The sequence below is a fragment of the Pipra filicauda genome, unplaced genomic scaffold (genome assembly GCF_003945595.2).
Source record: "Pipra filicauda isolate LSUMZ 115617 unplaced genomic scaffold, ASM394559v2 scaffold292_size926685_pilon, whole genome shotgun sequence".
NCBI classification, from domain to species: Eukaryota; Metazoa; Chordata; class Aves; order Passeriformes; family Pipridae; genus Pipra; species Pipra filicauda.
The window spans coordinates 104,091-130,510 of NW_024104412.1; the positions used below are offsets into that span (position 1 = coordinate 104,091).

Genomic DNA, 26,420 nt, shown 5'->3' on the forward strand with positions numbered 1-26,420 from the left:
GTAACAGGACTTTATCTTAAAGACAACCCCTTTATCTCTTCTCCTCACCCTGCACTGGGCAAGACAAAATAGGAAACTCAGAGCACCTGTGAAGAAACTGTGAGGCCCCACCTTCCCCTTTAGATCCACAGGCACTTCCTTACGTGTTTTCAGATCCTTTGAAGGCATGAAGTGCCTTTTGCTCTCCTACAAGTGACAAATACATCTGAATGTCTCCTTACATCCATCAGGATATCCTACATCACAGCCAAACCTTTTCCCTGCACTGGAGGCAGTCACACCACTCACCTGTGTTAAAGCACTTCACCACGATTCTTTAATCAAGTTTACTGGTCCAAAGCAGTCCTGATTCATGAGCAGGAGGCTCTGAGCACCACTTCTGGCTGTGCAATCCAATTTTCCTAAGTCCCAGATGGTTTATTTCTCCAGCCTGTGTTCCAGTCAGTGGGAAGAAGTGGGTTTCTGCAGACCAGCCTGAAAGAGCCTAAAATACCCCTTTCCCTTCCTGATCATGAGGGATAATGTGCTGCATATTCACAAAGTTTGGAGCAAGGCTCAGAACATTTCTACAATTTTATAACTATACTCTGCTCTCAAACACATCCTGATTGCTGCAAACTGGCTGAAATAATGACTATCCACCCAATATATATGTCCTGACAGCAGGATTTTTTTGCAACCCTAAATTTCAGCCAGTTACTCTGATCTGAGGAAAGAAGACATTAGGGATAATTAATTTCAAGCTGACACCCCACTCCCAAACACCTCTTTCTTAGGGCCTAAACTCTGAAGACCAAAGACTGCTTGGGCTTCTAGGAGAGTTTTCCAAATCCTTTTCAGTCCTTCAGGCTGCTTCTGCATTCCTGTGCTGCCCTTGGCACTGCCTCCTCCTTACTGACCCCTTCTCAAAAATCTGATTTTTTTTAAAGATGACAGCCAGCATCCTTAAAGGGTTCCTAAAACCTGTGGGTTTGGTTTGCCTCTTTTTAAATACAAAAAATGGGAAGACCCTTAAAATCTTTAGTCTCATTAAGCCTGTGTTCATTGCACACAAATACACTTAGTTTCCCACCAGAACTTTTTGGATCTTTGTCTAGGAGGGATGGATAAGAAAGAGAGATACAAACTCCAACATTATTCAGTAAATTAGTTTTAATGCTGACACAGGGAACTTGTGCAATGCTTCCCAGCAAGCAAGCAATCAGGCTACCTGAAAAACAAGTCCACTGCCCTAATTACTGTCCTGAGGTCTCCCATATTCAATAGACAAGACACTTTTAACACACACCAATGATTTACAGAAAGAACAAAGGAAGACAAGGGAAACGCAGACAACGTGATTATCAACACAGTATATGCTTATTCTTCTGATAATATTTTTTTCCCTTGGTTATCAGTATAGGAAAATAGTTGCCTCAGCAGCTCATAGAACTGAAATATTTATCTTGCTGTTAAGCATATCTGAGAAGGAGACTGATGAGAGTCGTGCCTCCTGTGGCTACACAATGCACGTCACGTGGCAGCTGTCGGGCTCGTCCAGGAACAGGGTGCTGAAGACATCGTTGAAAAAGGTGGGGTGGTATTTGCAGGCTCTGTCACAGTCAGGATTAAAGTTCACCTCCAAGATCTGAGGCTGCATGATTCTTTTCCCTGGGAAGGTGAACACAAACACTCCAGCTTAATGAATATAAACTCTAGAAAGATCCCGAATCACTACCTGTCTTTAATCCAGGGATTACAGAAGATGGCTGGGAAAAGCCATCTCTTATGACCAAACTGGGTTGGTTTTGTTTCAGTGGGTTTGGCTTTTACTGGAGGGACAGAGGTTTGTTCTACCATCATTATCCAGAGGACAATCATCCAACAGATTCTGCAATCACTGCTAATCCAGTGCCTGATTTAGAATGAGAATTTGCAGCAATTTAACAGGATCTCCCTGATACATCTGCCTTGCTTGAAACAGCCTGAAACACCTTCCACAAAACTCTGCTTCTCCTTTCGTGGCTCAAGTACACACCTTCCTTTCTTAAACCTCCTGGATATCCAGCAGTCCTGCTCCTTTACACTGCAGCCACTCACATTTGTTTGGCTTTTTTGTGTAGGTGTGTGGTGGTTTGTTTGGGTTCTTTTGTTTGGCTTTTCCCCCTCCCCCGGGGTTGTTTTGTTTCGTTTTTCTCCAAACAGAGAACAGGAGCCAGCAGGGGCACAAAGGAAGCAAGGAGGCAGCCAAGAACTTGACAGAATAAAGAATTCAACATTCAAATAAATGAGCTTCTCACCATCTCTGCTGGTGTCCCATTTAAGCATCAAGTCAATGGCATATATTGCTCTTGATGAGGGATAATCACAGATGCCAAGAGGTGCAGGTTTAGCTGAAGCAACTTGGAACAATTCAGCAAATGCCTTAAAAATATCTGCCTAACAACAGAAAAAGGACTCTGAATGAGAAGGGAGGTTCCACAAAAGCAATAAACATGTTTCTAAACTCTTGATTAATACAGCTTTTTAGAGTTTGTATAAATTACACGAGGCAACAGAGGAAAATCTCCACAGTATTGGCTTCAAAATGTGCATTCAGACCTAATGACAACGCAGGGGTAGTCAGGACTGGCTGTGTTATTAAGTCCAACATGGTGTAATCATGAAATAAAATCCTCAGATCATGAAATAAAAGTCTTTAACAACAAAGTGTTTGAGGGCAAATTATGCAAAGCTAAGAAATGGTTCTAAAGTAAAGGTCAGCATGTGATGTCCTTTGTAGAACTGACACAAGTGAAATATGTCTTATGAGATAAAAATGGAAAAGCTGAGTAAAAAAAACCCCAAACGCATCCATGAGAAAGATGAATTGCTGACTTACTTGTACTGTTGTCCAAGGATATTCAGGATATTGTTTTTCAAACAGAGGAATGAAGTCTTCACAGTGTACCTGAAACAGTTTAGTTGGGAATGACTAAGACAAGAGAATGGAATATCCAATATTTTTTGCCACTCGTACAAATGCAGGTGGAGAACTAGGGAATTAGTTCCTGAATACCTTCTTTGTTGCAGTATTTGTTGTTATAAGAGACCACACTAAGGCTCTGACAATGACAAGCTGCCATTTTCTGTAACTCTTTCATTGTCTCTCCCAGTGTGGGTTATATTCAGGATGCAGGTTTGTGTTACCTTATAGAAACACAGATGACTGGGGGGAAGAGGGGAAGGAGTCTAGGAGAATATTTGCCTAGGATTAGGGTACTTTGAAATAGGTTATTTGCTAATAGTCACAAAGCAGGCACTGGAAGATCTAACAACAGAAAGGTGAGGGAGTGTTTTGGGCTGTTTGCTCACCTGTTTTAATGTTACACCAGGAGCATAATTCATGACTGTGAAATGCTTCTCATAGTCATCCAAGTCATCAAGTGAGAATGCCCTGAGGAACAGAACAACTCCTTAAGTTTCCAAGGGGTCAGATTCTAGTCCAAGACCCTCCAAGGGTCAGATTCAAGCCCAAGAGCAGTGAGGGGAAGGTAATTACCTGTTGGAGAAACGCAGCCAGAACACATCATAGCTGTACAGCCTGAGAGGCTTTATGGACCTCAGCAGCACAACGTAACGGATGTCAAACTTCACCATCCCCACGTCCTCCCTGTGGAACAGCACTGGCTCCTCAATGTACTTGCACACTACCTGCAACAAAGCAAGACCACAGAAAACTGAAGTGTCACTGAATCTATTCAGCACAGGAAATCTGAAGGAAATAAATTTCCTTTGTATTTTTCAGACTTCCCTCTCTGAAGCAGCTTTTCCAGCTCTGCCCTTTAAATCCCGTTCAAAACCACGCTCTCTCTAACCTTTGGGCTGCTTTCCCTCTGCCTGATGATGCTGTTAAGGCTGTTGGTGATGTGGGTATCCAGGCTTCTGGCCAAGTTCCATGGTTTGCATATCCAGTGGTTGTCTTCTCCTCTGAGAGAGAGACAGAGAGAGAGCAACACCTGTAAGTATCCACCTCATTCTTCTGTCTGGACATCCACTTGAACAGGTCTATATCCTCTCCTGAAAAAATACTTTCTAAAGCTGTGGGCTGCAGTGCAAGAACTAAGGACTTCCTAGGTGTTAGGAATAAAGGGGAGAACAAGCAATGGTATCTATTCACAGATAATTTTTTTCATTAAGGGCCTAGCATGATCTCACTGGTTATTTCCTTCTTCTGCATCTGACTCCATCAAAGGGGGAAAACAACCCATCAACAGCACAGCACCTCCATGGACATGGACAGGAATCATCCTGCCAGGAGACTGAGGACATTCTGGCAGGGTATTGTGCCATATTCCAAGCTGATTCCCTAATGACACCTCCAAATCAGTGACATCAAATGACACCATAACTCATCTCTTTGGGAAGAAACCACACAATATCTCAACAGCTCACATTACAAGAAAATGAAAGCACAGCACCATCATCTCACTTTCTAGCACCCAGACACCTCCAGGTGCAAAACTCTTTTAGATATCCTTGAGAAAAACTGGCACTATGCTGGTCTTTCCATGTATCCTTTAGGATAGTTAGGACAGGCTGATGCTGTAGATTTAAAACCCTAAAGCTCCACAGCTGCTTTAAGCTAACACTAAAACTAAATTTTACTTCCAGAGCCTTACAGAACCCAAGTACTTTAAACACTTTCCACTCTGGCTTAAGTGCAGGAACAACTGCTACTGTCCCCTGGAAAAAAACCCCACACTTGTTGCAAATACATTTTAAGCCTTTGTGTATCAGTTAAATATAAGAGGTAAAAGGTCCTGACTAGACAGAAAGCAACGAATTTCAAATCTGTATTCAAACCATGGCAAAGTTCCTGGGTTTCAAAATGTGCTGCTTAAGTACTGCTACATTAAAAAAAAAAAAAATCTAAAAAGCTCACACTTTCCAGGCAAAATTCACTTGGACATAAAAGCAGCAAGAGCCAACTCGTGGTGGTGCAACAGCTGCCAAGCCCAAAATGCGGGTTACTGGTCTTTGAGGAAAGTTGGGATCAAGAAAGCACAAAACTAAGGAAGCAGGAACATGAGTCACCTTCTGTCACGTTGCTGGAAGTAGCTGATGAACTGAGGCAACTCTGTCTGGAGGTTAAAAGTCCGAGGCAACCACCTGGGCCCATCTGGGCCTCCAGCTCGTCGGGCAACGGAGGCCAGGCAGTCCTTGACAGTCAGGAGGTTCTCACATGGGAACTGATTCACCAGCACCTCAGGCCTCTCCTCACTGAGCTTCCTGCAAAACAAACAGTTGTTGGTGAAGGAGGGAGGCCTTTGGGAAAAAAAACAAAACTGTATTCTCAGAGGAACAATTCCAACCTGTAATCTTTGAAGTGTGAGAAGTTGTAGAGGATGTCTGCCTGCCCCTCGTCGTCTGTGAACACAAAACGGGGATGGGTCAGGTTGTTGAGGACTTGCTGAATGTCTGTGAAAACCCTGGAAGAAAGAAAAAAAAAAAAAGAGGCAAATGAAGGGAAACATCAGTTTGATCTGGGACTGATCAACTCGTGTTTGAACAGAGAAGTTTCAATCTTGACTTTCTGCAAGAATTATGGTTTTGCAATACACGCTCTCTGTGATACACAAAAACATTTTAAACTGAAGTGGGACAGATACAAAACACTGTATCTTGAGACAAATCTCAAAGACAGTTAAGTGGAAACAGGTTCAAAAAAATTGTATTTTTGAGACAGAAATCTGCAAGGTAGTTTAGCTCTGACAGCTTCACAAAAGTAACAATTCAGAAGATGATGACCAAGTCCCCGACAGAGAAGCACTAACAGGAATTCACTATTCTACATGAGAAGTCCATGACCTTGTAAACACCTTCAGTGCTGGAAGGGCTCTAAAAATCAACCTGCTGTCACCCCCATGAAAGAAAGTCATAGGAAATCTTATCAGGTTATTTTCCTTTGGTCAGAACTTCCCACACAGAGACATTTCCAAATAACCAAACCTATGAAATGTGTGTGCATTAGGTACATGCAGGAAATACACACAGCTTTGAGGTTTAATACAAATCTCCTCTCAACCCCCACTTAAAACCACACCAAAACCCAACCCAAACCTGATACACACCCCAGTACAGGACCAAGAATGAGGCAAGATGTTGCTGATCTTAGGAAATTCCCCTCTCAAATAAAACCAGTGACTTGGATGCTAAAATAAGCACACAGAAATATGGGTTATTTTGATAATTTTACAGCTAGAAGTGAGGTCACTTAATTCAGAATTCAGCATGTTGACTCAGAAATGAGACTGATATAGAAAAACTATTCTTATAGTAAGGGAACACTTAAACAGACGAAGCAACCACTAATTTTTTCCATGAGCAACTACTCTATCCTTCCTCCTTTCCAGACCTATTCTTACCCGTTGTACAACTTTCCTCTCCTCCTCCACTACTAACCAACTGGAAGATTTATTCCCCAGACACTTCTCTGGAAAGATGAACTGCAAAAGTAGCCCAGTCACAGGGAGGAAATAACTTCTTTAAAAAGAAAAAGAGTGTGAGGTGCTTTGCATAGCTCCATGTGCCAAATATGCACAGAAGGACACGCACAGCACAAGAACTGCTAAAATTGAGAGTTGCTCAGACAACCCCACATGGGTTCCTTACAAACACACCCTACAATACAAGGCACCATCCCACAAAGACACTAATCCCATGCAGTCCTAAGACCCAAACCTGGCTAACAGGTCTTAGGAGCAAAAGGGTCACCAGATCTAATGGATCTAATTCTGCTTGTTGAATCCACCCAATAAATGGCAGCAGCAACAGTTTTGTTGTTGTTTGTTGTTCTTTTCCTTCTTGTGATTAAGCCAACACACTGCACATATTTTTTTGTGGCAGAGTGTTGGATCCTTGCATTAAGAATTCCTGGCTTCTGCTCCAGGTTGTATGTACAGTATCTGGCTTCCAGCTCACGAAAAAGGGTCAGAAGTTACTTTTCTGAGCAGCTTTCAGAATGACTGGAGTTTGCTACACGTGGCTGGATAAAACTAGTACAATGTTATGTATTTTGAAAAGTGGCTTCTTTCCCCTCCAGGTGCCATCACAGCAAATCTGGTTCATGAACTGAGTTTTCTCTCAAAAATTCTTCCAGCTAGGGTAACAAGGAGGCTGAACCTAAGGTGTTCACCTAACCTAAGCCTGAGATGTTAAAAAAAATTAATCAGTCCTGAAAGTCAAACCTGTGGCACACACCTCTACTTTAGTCAAGAAGAGACAGTGGTAAGAAAAATGCTGCTGTACCAAGGGCCTGAGGGCCTTATACAGCACAGAAGGACACTTGGAAAGCCTGGGCAGCATCTGATAAAGCCAATAAATCTTACTCCACATCATTCCCTAGACATCATTTGATCAGCCAGAGGTTTTCGTGTCCGACCCCAACACCCCTTCTTCTGCAAAATACAGAATAAAAAGCCTGCTCTCTTAATCTTGAAGTCTTGCAAAGAAATTCATGTGCCAGAGCACTCAGGATGATGCATTTTAAGACTTTCTTAAAGAATACAAAAATGCAGCGCAAAAGAAACAGGGGTGCTCAACTGTTAAGAGCAGAAATACCACTGTAACAAGCTGACAGAGGTTAAGATTAGAGGGAAAATAAGGCCATTTCACTCATTCTAAGCTTTTAGGTTTCTCCACCCTTTCTGTATGCAATCCTCTGACCATAAAAGGTCCTGGGACAGCCAAATAATTCCAGCTGGAGAATGAAAATTTCCTGGAAACACGATGTAAAATTAATGTATTTCACTGCCAACACCTGTCACTGAGTTCAGTGGTCAGATTCCCTGAGGTGCTTTAGTATTAAGGCATAAATCTGAAATAAAATCAGATCTCTGCACTGAAGAACACAGACTGTAAGGGCAGGCACCTGACAACTGCCCAGCAGTTCCTCTGCTGTTACCTAAGGAGCACTGTAGGATCTTCTGTGGCATTTTCCTTGACTTTATTTAAATATGTTGGTAAACATTTCTATGTTTACTCTGATAATACACATTTGGACAGGTAAGAAATGCAGCAAATCTCATTTTGGCTTAGAGAGATGGCAGAACCTCCACACTGCAATACTGTAGCATCAGCCAACCTATTCTGGACCTTTCATTCCAGTATCAGTGACACCCTGAACTAATGAATCCAGCTAAACACACCTCCCAAATGAGGTTTTTCCCCTCCTTGTCATGGTTGGGATGCTATAAAGTCTGGGATTTAATAAGATATTCAGCGAAATTGTGCAACTGAGATAAACTATGCTGAGATGTTACTTAATTTCCTCAAAATACTCAAAGTTAAGAAGTTATGAGAATCAACTCCAGCAGCACAGAGCTGACAAGACTGACCAAAGAGATGCCTCATAAAAGCTCTCTGGGCATTTTAAAAAAATGACTGAGGCAGCTGAAGAGAAACACGAGAGAAGATCAAGAGAAAGAGAGATGATCAAGCCCAACACAAAATGGAAGGACTTTTCATAATAAAGTTGTCTTTGAAGTGTTTAGTTCTTTTATTCACTCTTTTTTCAACGCAGCACAGTTGGATAGAAAGAACAATCACCTTAGGCAGCAGTTACTGTGCTACAACACCTACTTGATCCTGTAATATTGAGAGGAAATCTCTTGTGAGGACATGGACAGGGTGTGGATGGAATTCCTTAGAAGCAGAGCAGGAAGAATTTGCTGTGTTCCCCCCTCCCTCCCTCTCTGTTGTGAATGCCATTCACTTGGAACAGAAGATGCAAAATAAAGAGGTAGCAGTGAAAAATAAATTAGCATTTCCCAACATTCTATTAGAATGCACCTCCCTTTGACTCCTGTATCTGAAAAAGAGGCAAACACGTGACGTTAAAAAAGCAGCTTTGCTTTTTTTCACTCAGTCTTGTAACCAGAGGTTTCAACTAACTAACAGAATCTAGACTATCACTGAGCAAGTTAACAAATGCCTCCCAATAAAAAGTGAGTTTGATTTTCAGTAGTTCTTGTCAGGTAAAGTCGTTCTAGTGAATAACAAAATCAGCTCAGCACAAGAAGCTGGTGTGTGAGTAAACCTACAAAATACATTTTAGTGCACAGTGTTTCAAGCAAGAACTCAGACCCCAGAGTCAGACTACAAACTCCCTGGAGTGCAGCTCACAGCACATGCCGAGCAAGGGGATGTTTTTCTGGAATAAAACCAGTCACAAGGCAGCCTGGCCATGCAGCACCACTGCTTCTGCTCACAAAAATCCCTTATCTGTGCCATGTTCTTCCAGCTTCCCTCTGGAATGGTTTCACAGCATACGGTCCACACACATCCAATTTAAAACATCCCAGGTTTGGGTAAGATTCCTGTTTGGCAATCTCATCTGAAGAAGGGGAATAGACTGTTACATTCACACAGCACAGAGCAGCACAGGTACCCCTATGGACATACATTCTATATTGCAGAAAAAAAGTCTTTATTATATACCTCAATCATACTTTTTAGTGAAAACACCACTTAGTGTTAAAACATTATGCAACTTTCTTTTCACCCACAAGGTGGCACTTATTTAAAAAAAAAAACACCGAAAAACTGACTATTTTTTAGAAATTCTGTAAGTGATAATTCACCCACTTTGAAGAATAAATCCAACAAGAGCAACTGGTAAGTCAAAATCTCGGGCAAGTGGCTACATGTAATCACACCTTTAACTTTCCTCAAAGCTGGAAAAGGCTGTTCAGCCTGAACAGAATGCAATTGCTACACAGGACCTTGGGAAGGAAGCATTTTGTTTGCAGATACGTACTTGAAAACTTTGTCTTTGGCATAAACCGGTGGGTTTATCACTACAGGCAGTTTTTCCTTGTTTTCTGCTAAAATGGCCTAGAAAACACAGAAAAGCACAAAAAGTCAACACCAGGCAGAATGAAAGAGGTCAAACTCCACAATATGCAGCACATATGAACAGTAGCTAAGACCAAACTGAATTTTAAAGCGTGAACATTCAGGTTTGTGAAAGAACTGACTGAAAAAACCAACCTCATCTTTGAGGTGAAGCTACAGGCAAAATGTTCTGTGTGAGCCTCCAAATGCTCATCCAAGCATTTTATTAGCAATATCCTGCTGAAGTTCAGCCAGGTGAAATTTTCTCAGATTGTAAACCTTTACAGATAATTTCCTGCAATTTCTTATCTCCATGTAAATATTTAAATACACACACACATACATATTTATATATATTTAATAAATAAATATAAAAATATGTTTTAAATATATAGGCATATATAAACTTATATAACAATTTATATAAAAATTTATATATAGACTTGTAATGACAGAAAATATGCCAGTCCACTTCCATGTCTCATTGGTTCTGTTGTCTTTGGTGCACCTGAATTTCATCAGAGCTACATTTTGACAACTGCATTATGTTGTGTAATAAGCTGCTCAGAAAAAAACAAATTAATCAGTACAAGTGCAGAGGCAGAAGGGAACCCTATTAGTAAAAAAGAACAAGAAATAAGGCTTTAAGACCAGGGCTTATCAACACTGTTGAACGACCCTGAGAAATTGTTGTTTCTTCTAAACATTAAGCAAAATCTCAGATCACAGCAAAAGACAAAGCTCCTGTATTTCCAACAAAACGGAAGACTGACCATTTAGCCATGATGTTTTATTACAGGTAACCAAAATTACAGGAGGTTGGAACCCAGTTCTGCTTTATGTAATGGAGCCTGAAGAGAAGAGGACATTTCTCAGAACAGGAACAGAGGATGCATTATTGTCTTTTTTTGCAGCTCAAACCCAGGGAGCTGTTCCAGAACAGCAACTGCTCTAGTCCCAAGAAATAATTCTTCCATCCCAGAACCACTTCATGGGTTTCTGCAATCATTGCCCCAGCAGTACCCACAGTACCATTTAAGTTACAGCCTTTGTGGTCTGTGTTGGAGACCAGAAATAGGTAACAGAACAAAAAAAAGGCATCAAGAAATTAAGCCACACTGCTGTTGTAACAACTCTCTCATTATTTTACATAGAGCACTGAAGCTTTCAGAAAAATTAGAATAAGAAATGTAATATCCTTAGCTACAGCAAAGGCCAACAACACAGCCCATTTAACTAATTATTATTTGCACACAGTAGTAAAGCAGTTGCAAAAATCGTGCAGTGACATCAGCGAACAATTCTGAAGTGGTCTGACTTTCAGAAGCATTTAGAAACATTTTCACCCAACTGTACTTTCCTGCAGAATTGCTGGCTCACATATTAATGCTGCAAACAGATCTCTCAAGTTGTCTGTAGTTTATTTTTGTGCATGCAGCTCTGCTCATGTGGAAATAGGGAAAGTAGAAGTGTCAGGAACACAGGAACTCTTTCTACCTGTATCACTTCTGGTGCCCAGGGATGTGCTGTGCCCTAAGCTATTCTTCACTGGTCTGTCACCAGTTAAGACTTTGATCTACTGCAAGACATTCTAGAGCAAAAGAAAGCTCTGCTGGTTGGTTCTAGCATCAGTGTTTTGCTCTCATCTCAACAGCAGAGACACAGTTAAGGAAAAAAAAAACAGGCTACTTGAGAAGATATTTTAAAGGTGGAGTGGTAAAGGAGGACACTGTACCCATTTGCCACACACAGTTCTTTAACTAGACCTGATCATACCAAAACAGAATTAAAACACATGCAAAAAACCCCTGCTTTATCTGAGACCCAGAGAGCACATGTAAGACAAACTGTGGGTGCACTGTTCTTGCTTATTTGTTAATGCAAAGTATGTCTCTTCCAAAAATGCAAATCCCAACCAGACCTGGGTTACAAGACTGCCTAACTATTTGGAGTGTATGCCTTTATTTAGTAGAAGCAGGTTAACTTCCATTTCTGACTAGATATTGTTAATAACAAGCTGGTACAGCCTTTTCTGCCTCTCATCTCTCATAAGAAATGGTAACTGGGGTACAGACTCATCTTTAGAAGCTGCACTATGAATGCTGTCAGTGGCCAGGACAGCATCCTCACAGGCATCAGGTCTCTTCATTTTTCTTAAAAGTGAACCTCATGCAGACTTGGTTCATGAAAAGGAGATTCCAAACATTAATTTCACATCCTTAAAATATCCAAAATATCCTTTATTAGAAAGGAGAGCTTGAAACAAACCAGATGAGTACTTTATAACAGTGCCATCCAATTAAAGATGTCTCTGCTCCAACATTTAATGGTTCTAAACCATGACATTAAATGAGTAGCTCAGTAGCCAGCCCAAAAAATGTATAACCACTCCTAAAATAGTAAAACAAATCTTTCTGTAATTCAAGACTCGACCAGCAGTGCTACAGTCATAAATCCAATGTATCAAATATCTAACAGGAAGATGGATACCTCATACGATGTACTTTGTAGCATGCTTATAAAAAAAGCTACACAATACTGCTAGAACTCATTTATGGTGCTTCAGTATTTAAACACTTAAATATTATATGTAAGATGTTTGTCTTGTTGTGCTGTGATTTTTTCTTTTAATTTAAAGGCTACACTCTGAATCAGTGTTTAGGTTTAAAAAGAAGTGCGATCAGAACTCCTGCAATGTTTTTTCAGACACTGCCTCTTCTTGACAGAGGTCAAATATGATATTGGCTTGTTGAAATGATACCTGGTAATACTCATCTGATGGCTCTGGTGTGAAGCAGCTGACATCCAACACTTCCTCAGGCACCCAGGGTAACAAAACACACTTCCTGATCAATCTATCTGTTTCCCCATGAGCATAATCCCGAGTGACTTCATCTGCAGCAGAACAGGGAGAACCTTTAGGAACTGTCTTCCTCCATGGAAAATCTTTATCATGGCATAGCACAAAAAATGACAGCTGGAGAGTTAATGCCACCCCAACTTCTGTTACTTGAATTAGAGGTAATTAAAGAACCACAATGAAAAGGGCATTATTTAGGAGGCTTATCTTCTCCACTCGCTGGAGGCATAAGGTGGCCCCCAATCAAGATTTCAGGAATAAACTGTTGGCCTGGTATTTCCCAGCTTTCAATACTTGACTTTCTGACTCAAAGCTACAACCAGACTTTTAAGGATTTTTTTTTAAACCCTCAGATGGCTGAATTGGCAGTTTCACTACGACAGTGATGCAAGACTGAAGTTCTCTGCCAATAAAACAACAGCAACATTTTTAGACTGGTAAAGGTCCTGATCTCACAAATTATGGAAATACCAGGCAGAGAACTTTTAAATTTGACAGCATTACAAATATGCAGCCATTTTGGTCTTGAAATATTTGTTCTACTGGGAAATGCTCAGTGATTTGTAAGAATATGGCCCAGCTTCTATTGCAAGCATTGAACAAAATAAATAAAACCACACTTACCACCGGTTTCCAGGTCTCTCAAAGGCCAGAGAACAGTGTAAGCAATTTGCTGGGGCATATAAAACAGAGGTGCTGTTGCAAAACTAGGCTGGTCTGAGTGCTGGATGCGTGATCCAAACTCATCCATGATGTACCAGACAGGAACCTTCTCCTCTGCAGTCTGTAAGAGGAAACAGGGTGAGACATCCTGCACACACCAAGTGCAAGAAAAGCACCACAGACAGAAGGATTAGTTTTCATCAAAGTACACCTTCCTGCAACTTTTTCATGAAAAAAATCCTGAATGAAAGAATAAACTTTAAATTGCTTGGTAGAACCTCTGTGGCCCTTTTGCAGAGTCAGAAATGGGGCAGAGAGATTAGATTTGAGATATTCAAGCAGCTCAATGCCAGAGAAGGGAACAGAAGACAAGTTACCTGCAGGCTGAATTAATTACCTTCCAGAAAATCACTTTCCAAGTGGTAGCACAGATAATTCCACCCCACAAGCTATTTGTGACAAGTTGGGAAACAAAGACACAGGGTAGAAAAACTCAGAGATACTGTTCAGATCTCCTTTTTACTCAAGGAAAAAGAATAAACAGTCACAATGAATTCCTTTCTCAGGGATTTTTCGGGCCTGATTCTATTGTGAGCTAAGCTCAAGATTAACTGATAAAAAGAGAACAACCTCAAGTCCCTGAGCTAAGAGGTGCAGGTTGATCATGTTCCCACTGCACAGGGCTCAGCCCAAAGAATTCACCTTTCTTCTCTTTAATCCTAAAGACTCAAACTAGCCTTGCAGCTACATTGCAAACCCTGCAATACGTGTTGTAGCTGAACCCTGAGAGATGTATTCCCTCAGAAATGGCAGGTTGCACTTGAAGTGACTGAAGGTTCAGGACATGCTGGTACAGAGCTGAAGAACGTGGGGCAGAGTGACCAAACCTGGTGTCTTATCATCTAAAAGTAGCAGCCCTTGGAGTAAGTTATGCCTACAAACACTTAGGCTCCATCTCGAAGGTAGCTGGCTCTCACCTGAGGGTAAGCAAACATTTACATGGCATGAACAAACCAGGAAGGCAAGTTATTTGACAGTGTACACACAGCCCTGGTGTGTAAAGCACTCTATACAGCTGAGCAGAACTGCAAACACAGCTAAAACACACACTTCTGTGCAAGACAAGTTGATTTTATGAGAGGTTCTTTTCTCCACTATGAAAAAGTTTGAGTAGAAAAAAAAAAGACATAACATACAAGCACACTTCTTTTGCAGGAGACTTTTCTCCTCTCTATAAAAATCCCCTCAAAATTTCTCATCAGAAAGCTGGTTTTAGTTCTGCTGTAGCTCTACGTAGCTCCCCTTCCAAAGAGAAGTTTATTCTGAAATGCCTGTAAAGGACTTTTGTTAATTGAATACATTTCTCTGTCAACATCCACCTACTGGAATGTCTTCACCTCAAAATGTTTAGCATCCCAATTAGGTTTGTTTTTTTTTTTTTTAACTGGAGGCTCACCCCTTGAGAGAGCTGGTAGGTCTGGTTGTATTTCCACATCTCCTGCAGCACTTGCTCGATGCTGCCCTCGTCTGGGATCTCGCCGTGGAAGTCGATTCCCATGAGATTGGCCATCCTGTGCAGCAGCCCGGGCACGTGGAGCAGCTGCTGCCGGGCGTGTTCCACACGGTATGTCCAGGCGTGGTCGATCAGGAAAACGCTTAAAGGCAATTTCGGTGGCGTTACACCGCTGTGTTTTCACACGTCTGCAGCCAAACGTGCTGTGAATCTCCCTGCAGACGGTTTGATAACTAAACCTCCTCTTACTCACCCAGTCACTCCCAGAGTACACACTGTGGTTTTACAGCTTAGTAAACTTTCCAGCAGTAACTTTACACTCTTTGTTTTGTTCTGGAAAGCTTGTTGTGCGTTAGTATTTCAATGAAAATGAGGAGTGAACAGAGAATAGAGCACTCAGTTTGTAAGCCTAGTTCTTTCTTCCCTTTTAATCACTATTAACTCCACTGCATCAACCTGATATTCTTGCCTGAAGAAGGAAAACAAGACATTATTTTGCAAAATTATTCCAAGATCTTGTCAGCCATGAGCTCTGTGACATCTACTGTCTTCTGCAAAACTAGGCAGAGAAGTCTGATCACCAAAAGCCTGTATATGCTGTTAAAAGAAAATTACTAAGTTTTAAGTGTTGATTTTTTCAATTTGGTTTGGTTTTTAATTTGGGTGGGGTGTGTCACCAAGTTATTTTTAGGAAAAAATGCACTGTTCAAAAGAATTACAATCTAACCCAAAATAAAATCATACACATCTGGCACAGCTTCCCTTGACAAGTTTAACACTGATTTAGGCTGCATGATTTTGAGGAAAATTCACCCAGTTATTCAATATTTTGGTTATATCATCATACTGCACCACCTCAGAGAAAACTCTGAATTCTACTTGCTAACAAAAACCCCAAACCAAACCAAAGAAACCCCCACAACAAAACCACCCCTATTTCAGAAAGTTAAAAACATGTCAGCTGTCACGTGGGGCGAGTACCCTCGGACAATTACTGCATCCCAGATTCCACACACAGATGAAACCTCATTTCATTTTAAAATTAAAGGCTCCAGAGAATGCTCAGGCCAAGCTCTTTGGAAATGTGAGCAAACAGGCATGTTGCTGTTCTGCTCCTTCATCCACACACACCTGACAGGTGCAAGGAAGCCCAAGATCATCACAGGAGGTAGTTCTGAACTTCATCATTTGTGTGCATTCTCATATTTAGAAAGGAGATGACTTAGTTTAAAGCAGGGATATTACTCTGAAGCTGCTTAGTGCCTCCTTAGCCTGGGATTTGGGAAGACCACAAGCACTCCTTCAGTGGGTTTTTTCCATGGGCACAGTCTTGCAGATACAAAGTTCTGGTTTATTTCTGCAGAATTCATTTCGAGGTTGCTTTTCCCCTGTTTTCTCCCTCAGTTCACTAAAACCAATTTCTAAGCATCTTCCTGCATGATTTAGAAAGGAACAATGTTAAGATACCTGCACTCCTTGTACCCTTTGCAAGGTGACTGCACCTTTCCTCAAACACACAGTTGTGTCTTAGAGCATGTGGTGGGAAACAGGAAAAGAGGATTTCTGAACAGGGTCAAACAAGTTTCAAGGCAAACTATCATTATAATTTTAGGGTTTCACACAACTCAAAGACTGAACACTAAATTCACTACTCACCTATTGGGATTTGAGGCTTGAAGCCCATTCTCATTTGTTACAATAACTTTGAAACAAGGTCCATTTCCAGGATTTGGCTTCTTTTTTAATTGCTCTTCCATTTCTTCATCACCTTCTTCCTCATCATCCACCTCTTCCACTTGCATTATCCCAAAGTAGTCACCAGCATCAAACACCTGAGATGGAAAGTGCACAAAATATCAAGCAATTGGTTAAGGCAGTGCTCTGATATGCACAGTGCAACACTTGTAGACGTTTTTTGCCTGCAATCTGACAAAAATTGGCATTTTTACCTCAACAGTATTTATTATTTCACAGTTTAATAGAACTGTTTATTTGGGAAGTTTCTTTGTTAACATTGGCAGGAAGCTTTGTTGGTTTCTTTCCTACTGACAGGTCTATTAATGATTGTCTATTAGTTTAATGCCTCATTAAGAATGTCTGAGGCTGAAAACAGAATACCTTGGCTCAACCTTTGCTAAAATCAACAATTTAAGACCTGCAAAACCAGGTGCTACCCAGGCTCCACAACCAAGCTAAAGTACACTGAGGTACCTGAGGAAAAAGAGCTTTTACCAATCGAGTTCTGAACCAGAAAAAAGAATCACAGAACAGTTTGGTTTATAAGGGACCTTAAAAGATCATCCCAGTTCCAGCCCTGCTGCCACAGTCAGGGACAACTTCCACATGCTAAAAATGGCTAAACAGATTCTTAGCTAAATGCTAAGAACATGCTAACAAAATGTTGGCTAACATAAGCACATGTATTTTTCTTAGGGTAAAGAAAATTACTTTGCAAGCAAACTCATTAGAGATTAAAAATACACCTGTTTAAAAAACCCCGATCAAATAAAAATCAGAAACTGTCTCAGCATCTTCCACTTCAGCAGGTGTCAAAATAGTCAGCAGCTCAATTTATTCCTAGTTTTCCAGTTTTGCTGGAAGAGGATAACATTACTCAATGGTAAGCAGTATCACAGCCTCTGGTGTTGTAAGAGTAGCCACCAACGATTAAGTCTCTGCACAGCTGCCTGGAAAATCCATAGTAACTGCAGGCAGGTCCCAGCAAAGGGAAGAGCGGCCTTCAGGGGTGCTCACACCTCCTTTCCATCAGGTTGGCTCCCAGCTGGATCAGCTCCCAGGTCTGGTTCACCACAAAAGTGCTAATCCCAGCCCATGGCAGCCAAAAAAGATCTGCCAGGGCACACACGTTCCACCCTTCCCTGAAGTGACACTTCACTGCTCCTGCCACTGGATCGAGAGCCGTCCTCAACGAGCTCATTAGCCAGGAGAAGGAACTGCAGCCAAGTCATTAGAAGATTAAAACTGCAAGTGTGAATCACTGGAGCACTTGACAGGTGCTGCTGTGTGGCTTTCTACACTTTTGTCCATGCTTTATTCTACATCTTTTGTCTGGAGAGTTTGTAAGACACGAGGAGAGCGACTGACTCAGGTTTAGCCTTCACTCCCAACAGGCTCCACCTGCTCAGCAAACACCCCTGGATAAATGTTAATATAAAGTTCTTTTGCAACACTCAGGGAAGCTGTTGGTTTTATATTTTATTAAGTATCATCTCTAGACTTAAAAAACGAAGGGATTCCAAATCCCCTAAGCCAAAGTTTTGATCTCTCCCTCCAACAAAGGATCCGATGCATGAGACTGCAGCAGCTGCATTTAGCAAAAAAATCCCCACTTTTAATAACTTCACAGAATGAAAAACATCTCCTAGAGAATTTATAACCTTGTGGAAGTGAATTAGATGTATTTCTAATCTGCACCACATCACACTTCTTGGAGCAGCAGCTCAGGACCACCTTAATCAGTGGCTTTTTTGCGAGGGTTTTGTTGTTCTTTAAACTCACAATGGATGATGCAAACACTGATGGCAGAAGCACCTCGTTGTCAGTGTGGACACACAGCACTGCTGTCCTCCCCTCCCTCCCTTTGAGGTAATCTGTCACACTGAGCCTGTTAACACAGCAGCTGCATTAAGGGAATCTTAATTAAGCTGCTTAAGCAAAAACCAGCTGGATAAGATCACGTCACCAATTTGAAAAACACAACCTTTGGCTCGAAGCAGAACAGGGAGAGCTCCCTTCAAGGGCTCCCCCAGAGTAACTGATAATGTCCAGAAGAGAACAAAGGGGTACCAACAACACATTTTGGTGGCACAACTACTTGCAAGCAAAACGTGTCTGGGCAAAACCCCCTCCCTCTCCCTCTTCAGGTGCAGTTCCAACCAAACAAACCCAACGAAGCAGAGAACTTGATAACAAAGCAGGCACATGCCATGACAATTACTACTGCAAACTGCTTGAAAGGCCACAGGTAGACTCTGAGCAACAGCCTGCCCTCCCCTGCTCTGCAAAGTAAAGCCTAGTAGTATTATCATGCTGCATTCCTGCTAGTAATTAATTAAAAGCCTCCATTTATAACTAGGATGAAATTCTAAGCAATCCTTTGCCACCAACATCTCAGGGCTATAAAAATCTAGCTGCAATACACAGAAGCCTGCAAAATAACTCAGCATATGGCTGGAAAAAGAAAAAAAAAGAGAGATTATGAATAAAATTGGATGCAGGCACTACGTTCTCCAGGCTTATACAAGGTTTATCCATAAGTAACATAAGAAACAACCACCGTAACAGAAATACAGTTTTAGTGTTTACAAAAAACGATTACACGTGTGTCTGTTTTGTTTCTGAAGTTTCTGCCAGAAACACAGCAAAGTTTTCCTCCCAGCAGATGATGAATGCTAAATGCAAAGTGGATAAGCAAAGGCAGGTTTACCAATCTAGCAGATACACTGTGTTTTGAATGAGCAATCCAATATATAATCCAAACACAAAATGCTCTCAGAAGGAAAGCTGCTCCAGCAGATCTCAAATCAAGGTAAATTAAAAAAACCACCAAAAACAAACCCTTCATTTTTCACAGGTTTTAAAGCTTCAGTGTACACAAAGGAGGGAGGGTGCTTTCATTCCATGTTGAAGTACATATGTGTTGGAAAACAGTTGCTTGGGCTGGGTTCTAGAGGAACTGATGCAAGAGATATTTTTATCTCTATTATGGATGCAAATTTTTCAAGTGCTATGCTAGAAAGTTTTAATCTTTGCAACAGGTTAGGACAAATGAAAAATTCCTCCCACCTCCACACATGAAAACAAGAAAACTCATCCCTATGCTCCACGTTGCACTGGTTTCCCCCCCCCCCCCCCCAGTTATTCTTTATTACCTAGGCTTCCAAAACATTTTCATCCTGTCCCCTCACCTCCTTTGCTTTCTTTACTGCTCTCCTCCAGGCACTCCTCGTGGTTCAGTTCTAAGTGAGGTACTGCAGCTCTGTCCCTACCTCCTCAAGAGGTCATCCCAGTCCACAGCACTCCTCATAGGAATTTTTCCTGGACATCCCAATCTTCTCAACATCCTTTTGCCCTTCTTCTTTGACAAACCCTAGAAGCTACAGCAGTGGAGACAAGCACCCTCAGCAGACTAATTCACCTTTCCAAGCTCACTGGAGTCATTAAATCTTTCTCCACACATGCTGGAACACTTAGTATGGAAGAACATGCTCAGCCACCACTGCAAGCAAAATGAAACAGAAGCAACAGCTGCTGCCTTAGGGCACATACTTTCTTCATTCTGCCTTTTGTCATCCTGCCTCTGTAAAAAGATCAGGACCATGGGTCTCCTCTCACTCCACTGTCTTACCTTCTAAATGTTGGTAGCTCCTTTCCTACAAACACTCATGACTTGCTATGCTTCTCTCCTGACCCTACTTTAAAGTTGAGATGGGGAAAAGAAGTGCTCAAGTGATTAAAAATTAACTTGTATACAGATGTTAAGCCGCAGTCCCCTCTCCTTCCCCACTGTCCTACCCTACCTGTTCAAACTTCTCATCCCACCTCACTTGTTTCCCCACTGCTCATCGTGCCCTCCAGCAAACCACGAGTTCCCTTCCCTACCCATCAGATCTCTTTTCTCTCCCCAGGACTAAAAGTTCACCTCTTTTATCTTTCCTTCTCCAGGTTGACTCCTCCAGACTCCCTCGAGCGCTGTCAAGTCTCCAGACAACTAGTTTCGGGTTGCACCTCTTTCCTGCCTCAGTTCCTTGTTCCTTTACCTCCACAAATCCAAGACAGCTTTCCTCCTCACTGAGGCCGGGTTGGGTATGTGCAAACCGAAAAAAAAAAAAAACACTTCAAAATTCACCTTGTCCTTACAAGCCCTTTATTTAAATGACTCCTCGGCTTTGTTTCTCTTCCCTTTCTCACCACAAAGCTCCAGGGAGCGAGCAGGTGGTTGCTACAAAGGTGAAAAGGGATACTCCGTCCTGGAGCTGTGCCTGTGCCATCACATTCCCTTTAGTTCAGGGCCAGGTGTCAGCTCCTGCTGAAACACAACCAGCTCGGCCAAGGGGATGGGCTGTGTGATGCCTGGGCAGGGCTACAACAGGGGAACTCAAGACTCAGACAGGGCAGCATCCCCAAATTTATGCCACCGCATCTACGAATGGCAATTTTACAAAGGTTTACAAAATTCAGCCTGATAAAAAGTCAGCACCACCTCTCCGAGATGCTTTACAAAGCAGCCCTTGAATTGTTATTGCCAGAACGTTCTCACAGCAGCATCCCTGTTCTCTGAGAGAGGTGAGGAGCTTTCAATTGGATCGGGAATTAATGTACAAATTAATGTACAAACTGAAAACACTCCTGGAAGACATCCTGAGACAGGTCACTTGTGCGTACAGGAGACCAGATCTGCACAAATGACTGAGGGCAGGGCAGACCTGCGTGCAAGCGAACTGGGGAAAAAAAACAACCAGAAATAAAAACAACCAGAAATAAAAACAAACACCTGGCAAAAGCCAACCCAAACCGTAAGGGATTAACATATAGCAACATTAATACTACTATTGCTGCTGCTGCTTTTTTAAATTCCTCTTGGGCAAGAAGGGCTTAAGGCTTTAGGACACTGCCATGGGTTTGGCTGCGACAGAGCTAATTTTCAGTCTTAGCAGCTGCGTTTTTTTGGATTCATCGGCTCCCTCCAGCATTCATCGGCTCCCTCCAGCATCCATCGGCTCCCTCCAGCATTCATCGGCTCCCTCCAAAGGCTTCGGGCGAAACCAGACGCGCTCCGCACCTCCCGAGCCGCGATGCCGGCACCGCATCACAGCCCACCCTCCCCTGCCGAGGGGACACCCCGGCTCGCTTCTCCTCCTCCTCCTCCTCCTCCTCGGCATGAAAGGGGCCCGGGCTCACCCACCTCTCCCCGCAGCTTTCGGCTCAGGCTCTCCCAGTACCTCGCCGGGACCCCCGAGGCTCGGAGCGCGGCCCCGTGAAGGGCCACGAAGGCCGCAGGGTCCCCCTCGCCGTCCCCCGACATGGCCGGGCCTGGCCCCGCCGCTCCCGCTGCCGACCGGAACATGCCGGGAGGAGGCGGCTCCAGCCCTGAGGAGGGCGGGGAGGAGGGAGGCACCCGCGGGCACCCCACACCCGCCTCGGTGGCCGAACCCCCCCGTCCGGGGGGGTTCGGCCACCGAGGCGGGTGTGGGGTGCCCGCAGCCACGTCCGACAACACCCCCTGAGGAGAAGGGGGCTGAGGGGGCTCCGGCCTGCTGAGCGCCTGTGGGCTCTGCCTCCGCCTCGCTCTAATAAAATCACAGAAGCTTCAGTAAAATCGCGGCGTTTATTGCGTTTATTTTCCCGACCAAGGGGGCTTTTCCCAGGGTGGGGTGCGATGCCTGGCAAAGGGGAGGGGGGGGGGGGGCCGGCACGGCCCCCACAGCCAGTGGGGAATTCGCTCTCTTGAGGGCTGAGGAAAAACTCGACAGCACGCAGTCATTTTTTTTTTTTAAATTAAAAACGCTTTTTTATTATTATTTCGAGCTCCGACAAGCACATTTTAACGCGTAGGCCTCTCCTAAGTGTCTCAGTGTAAGAGGGAGATGCGCTTTTCGCAAGCAGGGAGCTGCCTTCCCAGTGCTGTTCAGAAGAGATTTTCTTCCCTTCCTGCCAGGATTTTGTGGGGAATAGCCCAAATAGCTCTAAACATCACTGGTAGCTTTGGTCTCAGCTCGGGTATGGTTATAAAGCTACAAGAGCGGGTGTCCGACACTCGGTGGCTGCTCCGAGGGCTTTGCTGTGCCTGCTACAGGCGGAGTAGAAAGAGATTAAAAGTGGTGCCTACGTGCTTGTAACTGAACATCAGCCTTTAGCAGCTCAATCTTCAGGGTTGGATATCTGAATAGTAAACGCAGGCAAATCTTCCTCTTCGCCTGGGACCGTGTCTGCCTCCCCACGTGCTGCGTTCCCACATTTCCTCGGCATAAAGGCTCCGCTCGGATGTCGCTGAGGGGACCCCCCCCGATTAAAACAGCAGAAGATCAAAAGAAATAGTTGTTTTTCCAGTGTTCCTTGACTGGGTTCCTGCCCTGCTACCCTGAGTTTGAGCATGTTTTTTTGCTGTTATTTTGCCTTGGTGAAAGAGGATGGCTGTGGTGTTGATCTTGCCCCAGTATTGTAAAATGTGGAGATTAGATCACTTACTAGTCCTTGCTTACTGAAAAGGCCACCTTTCCCTCATTTCTGTCTTTGCCATAGACTCACTAACCTGACTACCTACCCAACACGATACATTTCTACACGGTATCGAGTATATCAGTCTACATGACCTGTTTTTTTAGCATAGATTTTGTTCCCTACAAAAAGTCATCTCAAGTTGGGAGTGTTTGCTACTCCTCATTTGAGCTGGTTGTTTGTTTCGTTTGTTTACTTCTCTTTTGTTTGTTTGTTTGTTTTGACAGATGGCTATAAAAACAATAAAGTTCCCAGAAAATACATAATAATGTTATACTTAAGTAAAATTTTTTTAGCCTTTGAAAAAAAAAAGTCAATCTTTTTTCCTCAAACGAACCAAGTATGAAAAGTGGGGTGTATTTTCATTCCTTTGTTCAGTAAAGCCACAGTGATGATGTCCTGTCCAGAGGCAAGGGGAGTGTGATCCTGCTCTATTCACTTAATTCTTGCTCGTGCCATAGCCCAGAAATACCACTGTGAGCCTCTCAGGAAAGCAGGTGGATAATCTTCGTAAAGAAAAAGTCACCACAGTATTTTATTCTGATTGTTTCCTTAGCAAGAGTGGCTCATTTACAGCGCCTGAACAATGCAGTCCTTACTGAGGCAAAGTGCTTGTTAAATGTAATGGGTTACTTTACATAGGTATTTGCAGAGAATGCAAAAAGGTCTCAGCAAGGCTGAGCTTAGTAGCACTAGCCCAGTCTAAAATAAGAGGATTTGGCCTTCTGGCACTACCTGTAAGGGGCCAGTCCATGCAGCTGTTGAGCCTCTGGTCACAGCAGTCCCAATGACTTATCCACCAACCCCCCACTTAGTTCCTGCCCTGGAGCAGAAATTTATCATGAGCTGGCACATGTGAAGTAGCATTTGCCCCCAGCGAACACAACTGGGGTTGTACAGAGTTCTGTGAGTCTGGCAGTTTGTGGCTTTATTCCAAGTGTTTATGGCTGGCTGATCCCAAAAGATCTGATGTGCATTGCCCAGTTCATTTTCCTGTTGTTTCACGTTAGAACCTTCCTCTCTGGCAACAAGAGATGCAAGGGACAGAAGACACCCTAAGATAATAGTGAAAAGGAGATGCAGGGACATACTTTTGGTGCATTTGACACTAAATGCCGTAATATGTTATAAAAGAAACTATTTGCTTTCAAATAAACAGCTTTCTCAGTGGTAAAACTAGGACTTCAAAGCATGGAAAGCTGAGATAGGGGCTTAAATAAGAGGAACATAATTTTCTGTAAATACTTTATCATAGCTGCGAGCTTAAAACTTCAGAGATGCTGCTATAAGAAGGCAGAACATATTCTTCTGCATCAAAATAGCAGTTACTGTGTATAGCTTTTGCTTGCCTGCTTTTATGGACAGGTATATTTTTTGGGAAGGTCCTGCAAGAATCCCCCAAACAGCGCTGACTGTTTTGCACTCACCTGGCAAGGAAGCTGTGCAGAGGCAGGGAGTGTGGAGTTTGGAAGGAGCCCTGGAGAAAAAGAGCCCTGGAGAACAGGTGGATGAATGATCTTAGCAGGCTGGACTTAACCTCCTGCCTAAAAGTCTGGCAAGAGATCAGTGTCTTAAGAATAATAAACAAACAAATTGTCTGGTATAAACAATATTTTCACTGATTGTTTTCCCCAAGAAACGTATTTACTGCAGTAAACGTATTTGCTGTAGTTTTTCCACAAGCTGTTTGGGTACCTTAGGAAAGGCAGATCCCTGTTCTTCCCTTTCCTGTGCCTTTAGGCATACACAGCATGTCATCAGATATATTACTTTTATAAAACTCTGTCCAACCTGAACCTCCCCTGGTTTCAATATTTCCCAGAATAATCTTTTCCATGATTTTACCAGGCTGAGTGAGACTGACAGGCCTGTGGTTTCCAGGGTCCTCCTCATTCTTTCACCAGCTTCCAGTCAGCTGGGACCTCTCCAGAATCCCATCAAAGATTTTGTCCTTGAACACAGATACTTTTTTGCCAGAAATCAATTTGATTTCCAATGATTTTCAGGAACCTTTTCTTGTTCCACATTTAAAGCTCTGAAGCTGTAAGGACAGCTGCATGCCATCTCACGTGGCCCCATAAAAATGATGTTACATCTTCTTGGAATGAGATAACTGCCCATATTACCTAAATGGATTCCTACCAGCTGAAAAAAGGCAATAATTGATGTTTTGCTGCCAGTCTCCTTATGCCTTTCAAACCTGGCAGAGACACCTCAGTCCTCAGTCACAGTGTCAGCATTTATATAATTTACAACATACATAAAATCAGCAGAGCATAGTGTCACATAACAAATGCTTTCTCTTAACAGGCTAAATGAGGATATGCAGCAGGATGCTGGGACACGAGACCTCCTGCCTGTCCTACTGCCGGAGGCTGCTGCAGCGTTAACAACGCTCCACAGGCTGGGCTCATCTCCTAACAAACGCTCACTGCTGAGTGGCAAACCCCTACCAGGTGTTGTCAAACCTCCACCAGGTGTTACCAACTGGATTAATGACAGCTCTGCTTTTTGTCTGCCTCAGCGTGCTGTGTAACCTCGGTGACAATTTGAGCCGCAGGTGATTAAAATCACACCTGACCGAGCTACTGAGGTCACTGGGTCTGTTTTCCGTCAGTCTGTCACCTATTTTCATCACTACCAGCAATACTTGGGCCACTGATTGTACAAATTCTACTTCCTTTGTAATCTCAGACTGCCCAAGGGTACAACCATAGTAAAATTCAGCAGCAAATACACTTTTTCTACAGGAGAGCTGGAGGGGGAACCCATACTTTTCATCTCTTCAAGTCACTGTTCTGGGTGCAAGTGTAGTTTCCTCTCATTCTAGTCCTCAGTAGGACAAGCAGCAGCTGTGTTTGGAGACACAGGTCTCCTTGGCAGCTTGTGGTGGGAACAGCCCATCAGGCCACCAGTGGAAGAGAATTTCCTTCCTCTTTTTTTGAGACTGCTTCTCAGTAGAGGCATGTGGGAAAGGGCACCTGCATGGTAACATCAGAGCTAAAGAAACAGTTAAAGGTCTTGGAGGGATGTTGGTGATGTGGTGCTTCGCTGTGGTCAGGATTTCTTCTTGCTCTGAAAAACTCTCCTTGAAGCCTGTTTGGAAGGAAATTAATTCAGTGGCCCAGCACCCACAAACTCCAGCTGTTTGATGAGAAAGAAAAGGCTCTCTGTTGCTTAGGGATGAAAACTAGACCAAGATACGTAAATGCTATCAAAAAAGGGAAGTTCTCTTCTGATTCTTGTCCACATTACACTTGTCCATGTACACAAATAAACAGCAGGCAGGGG

General features: G+C 42.9%; 1 protein-coding gene across 3 annotated transcripts; it reads right to left on the reverse strand.

Moving 5' to 3' along the window:
- Window positions 1-1,134: 1,134 nt before the first annotated feature.
- TTLL12 (tubulin tyrosine ligase like 12) lies at window positions 1,135-21,966 on the reverse strand. 3 transcript variants are annotated; one of them, XM_027730137.2, is made up of 14 exons: window positions 21,817-21,966; window positions 16,548-16,723; window positions 14,835-15,033; window positions 13,340-13,499; window positions 12,617-12,750; window positions 9,779-9,855; window positions 5,334-5,450; window positions 5,056-5,250; window positions 3,837-3,948; window positions 3,521-3,672; window positions 3,334-3,415; window positions 2,861-2,929; window positions 2,280-2,418; window positions 1,135-1,650 (listed from the first exon to the last, which is right to left on the reverse strand). In XM_027730137.2, the coding sequence occupies exons 1-14, from the start codon at window positions 21,934-21,936 to the stop codon at window positions 1,499-1,501; spliced, it is 1,884 nt and encodes a 627-aa protein (XP_027585938.2). In that variant the 5' UTR covers window positions 21,937-21,966; the 3' UTR covers window positions 1,135-1,498. The 3 variants fall into 3 exon arrangements, with proteins under 3 accessions (XP_027585938.2, XP_027585939.1, XP_027585940.1); XM_027730138.2 differs by lacking the exon at window positions 21,817-21,966 and adding an exon at window positions 20,554-20,650; XM_027730139.2 differs by lacking the exon at window positions 21,817-21,966 and adding an exon at window positions 19,820-19,914.
- Between the last annotated feature and the right edge of the window lie 4,454 nt (window positions 21,967-26,420).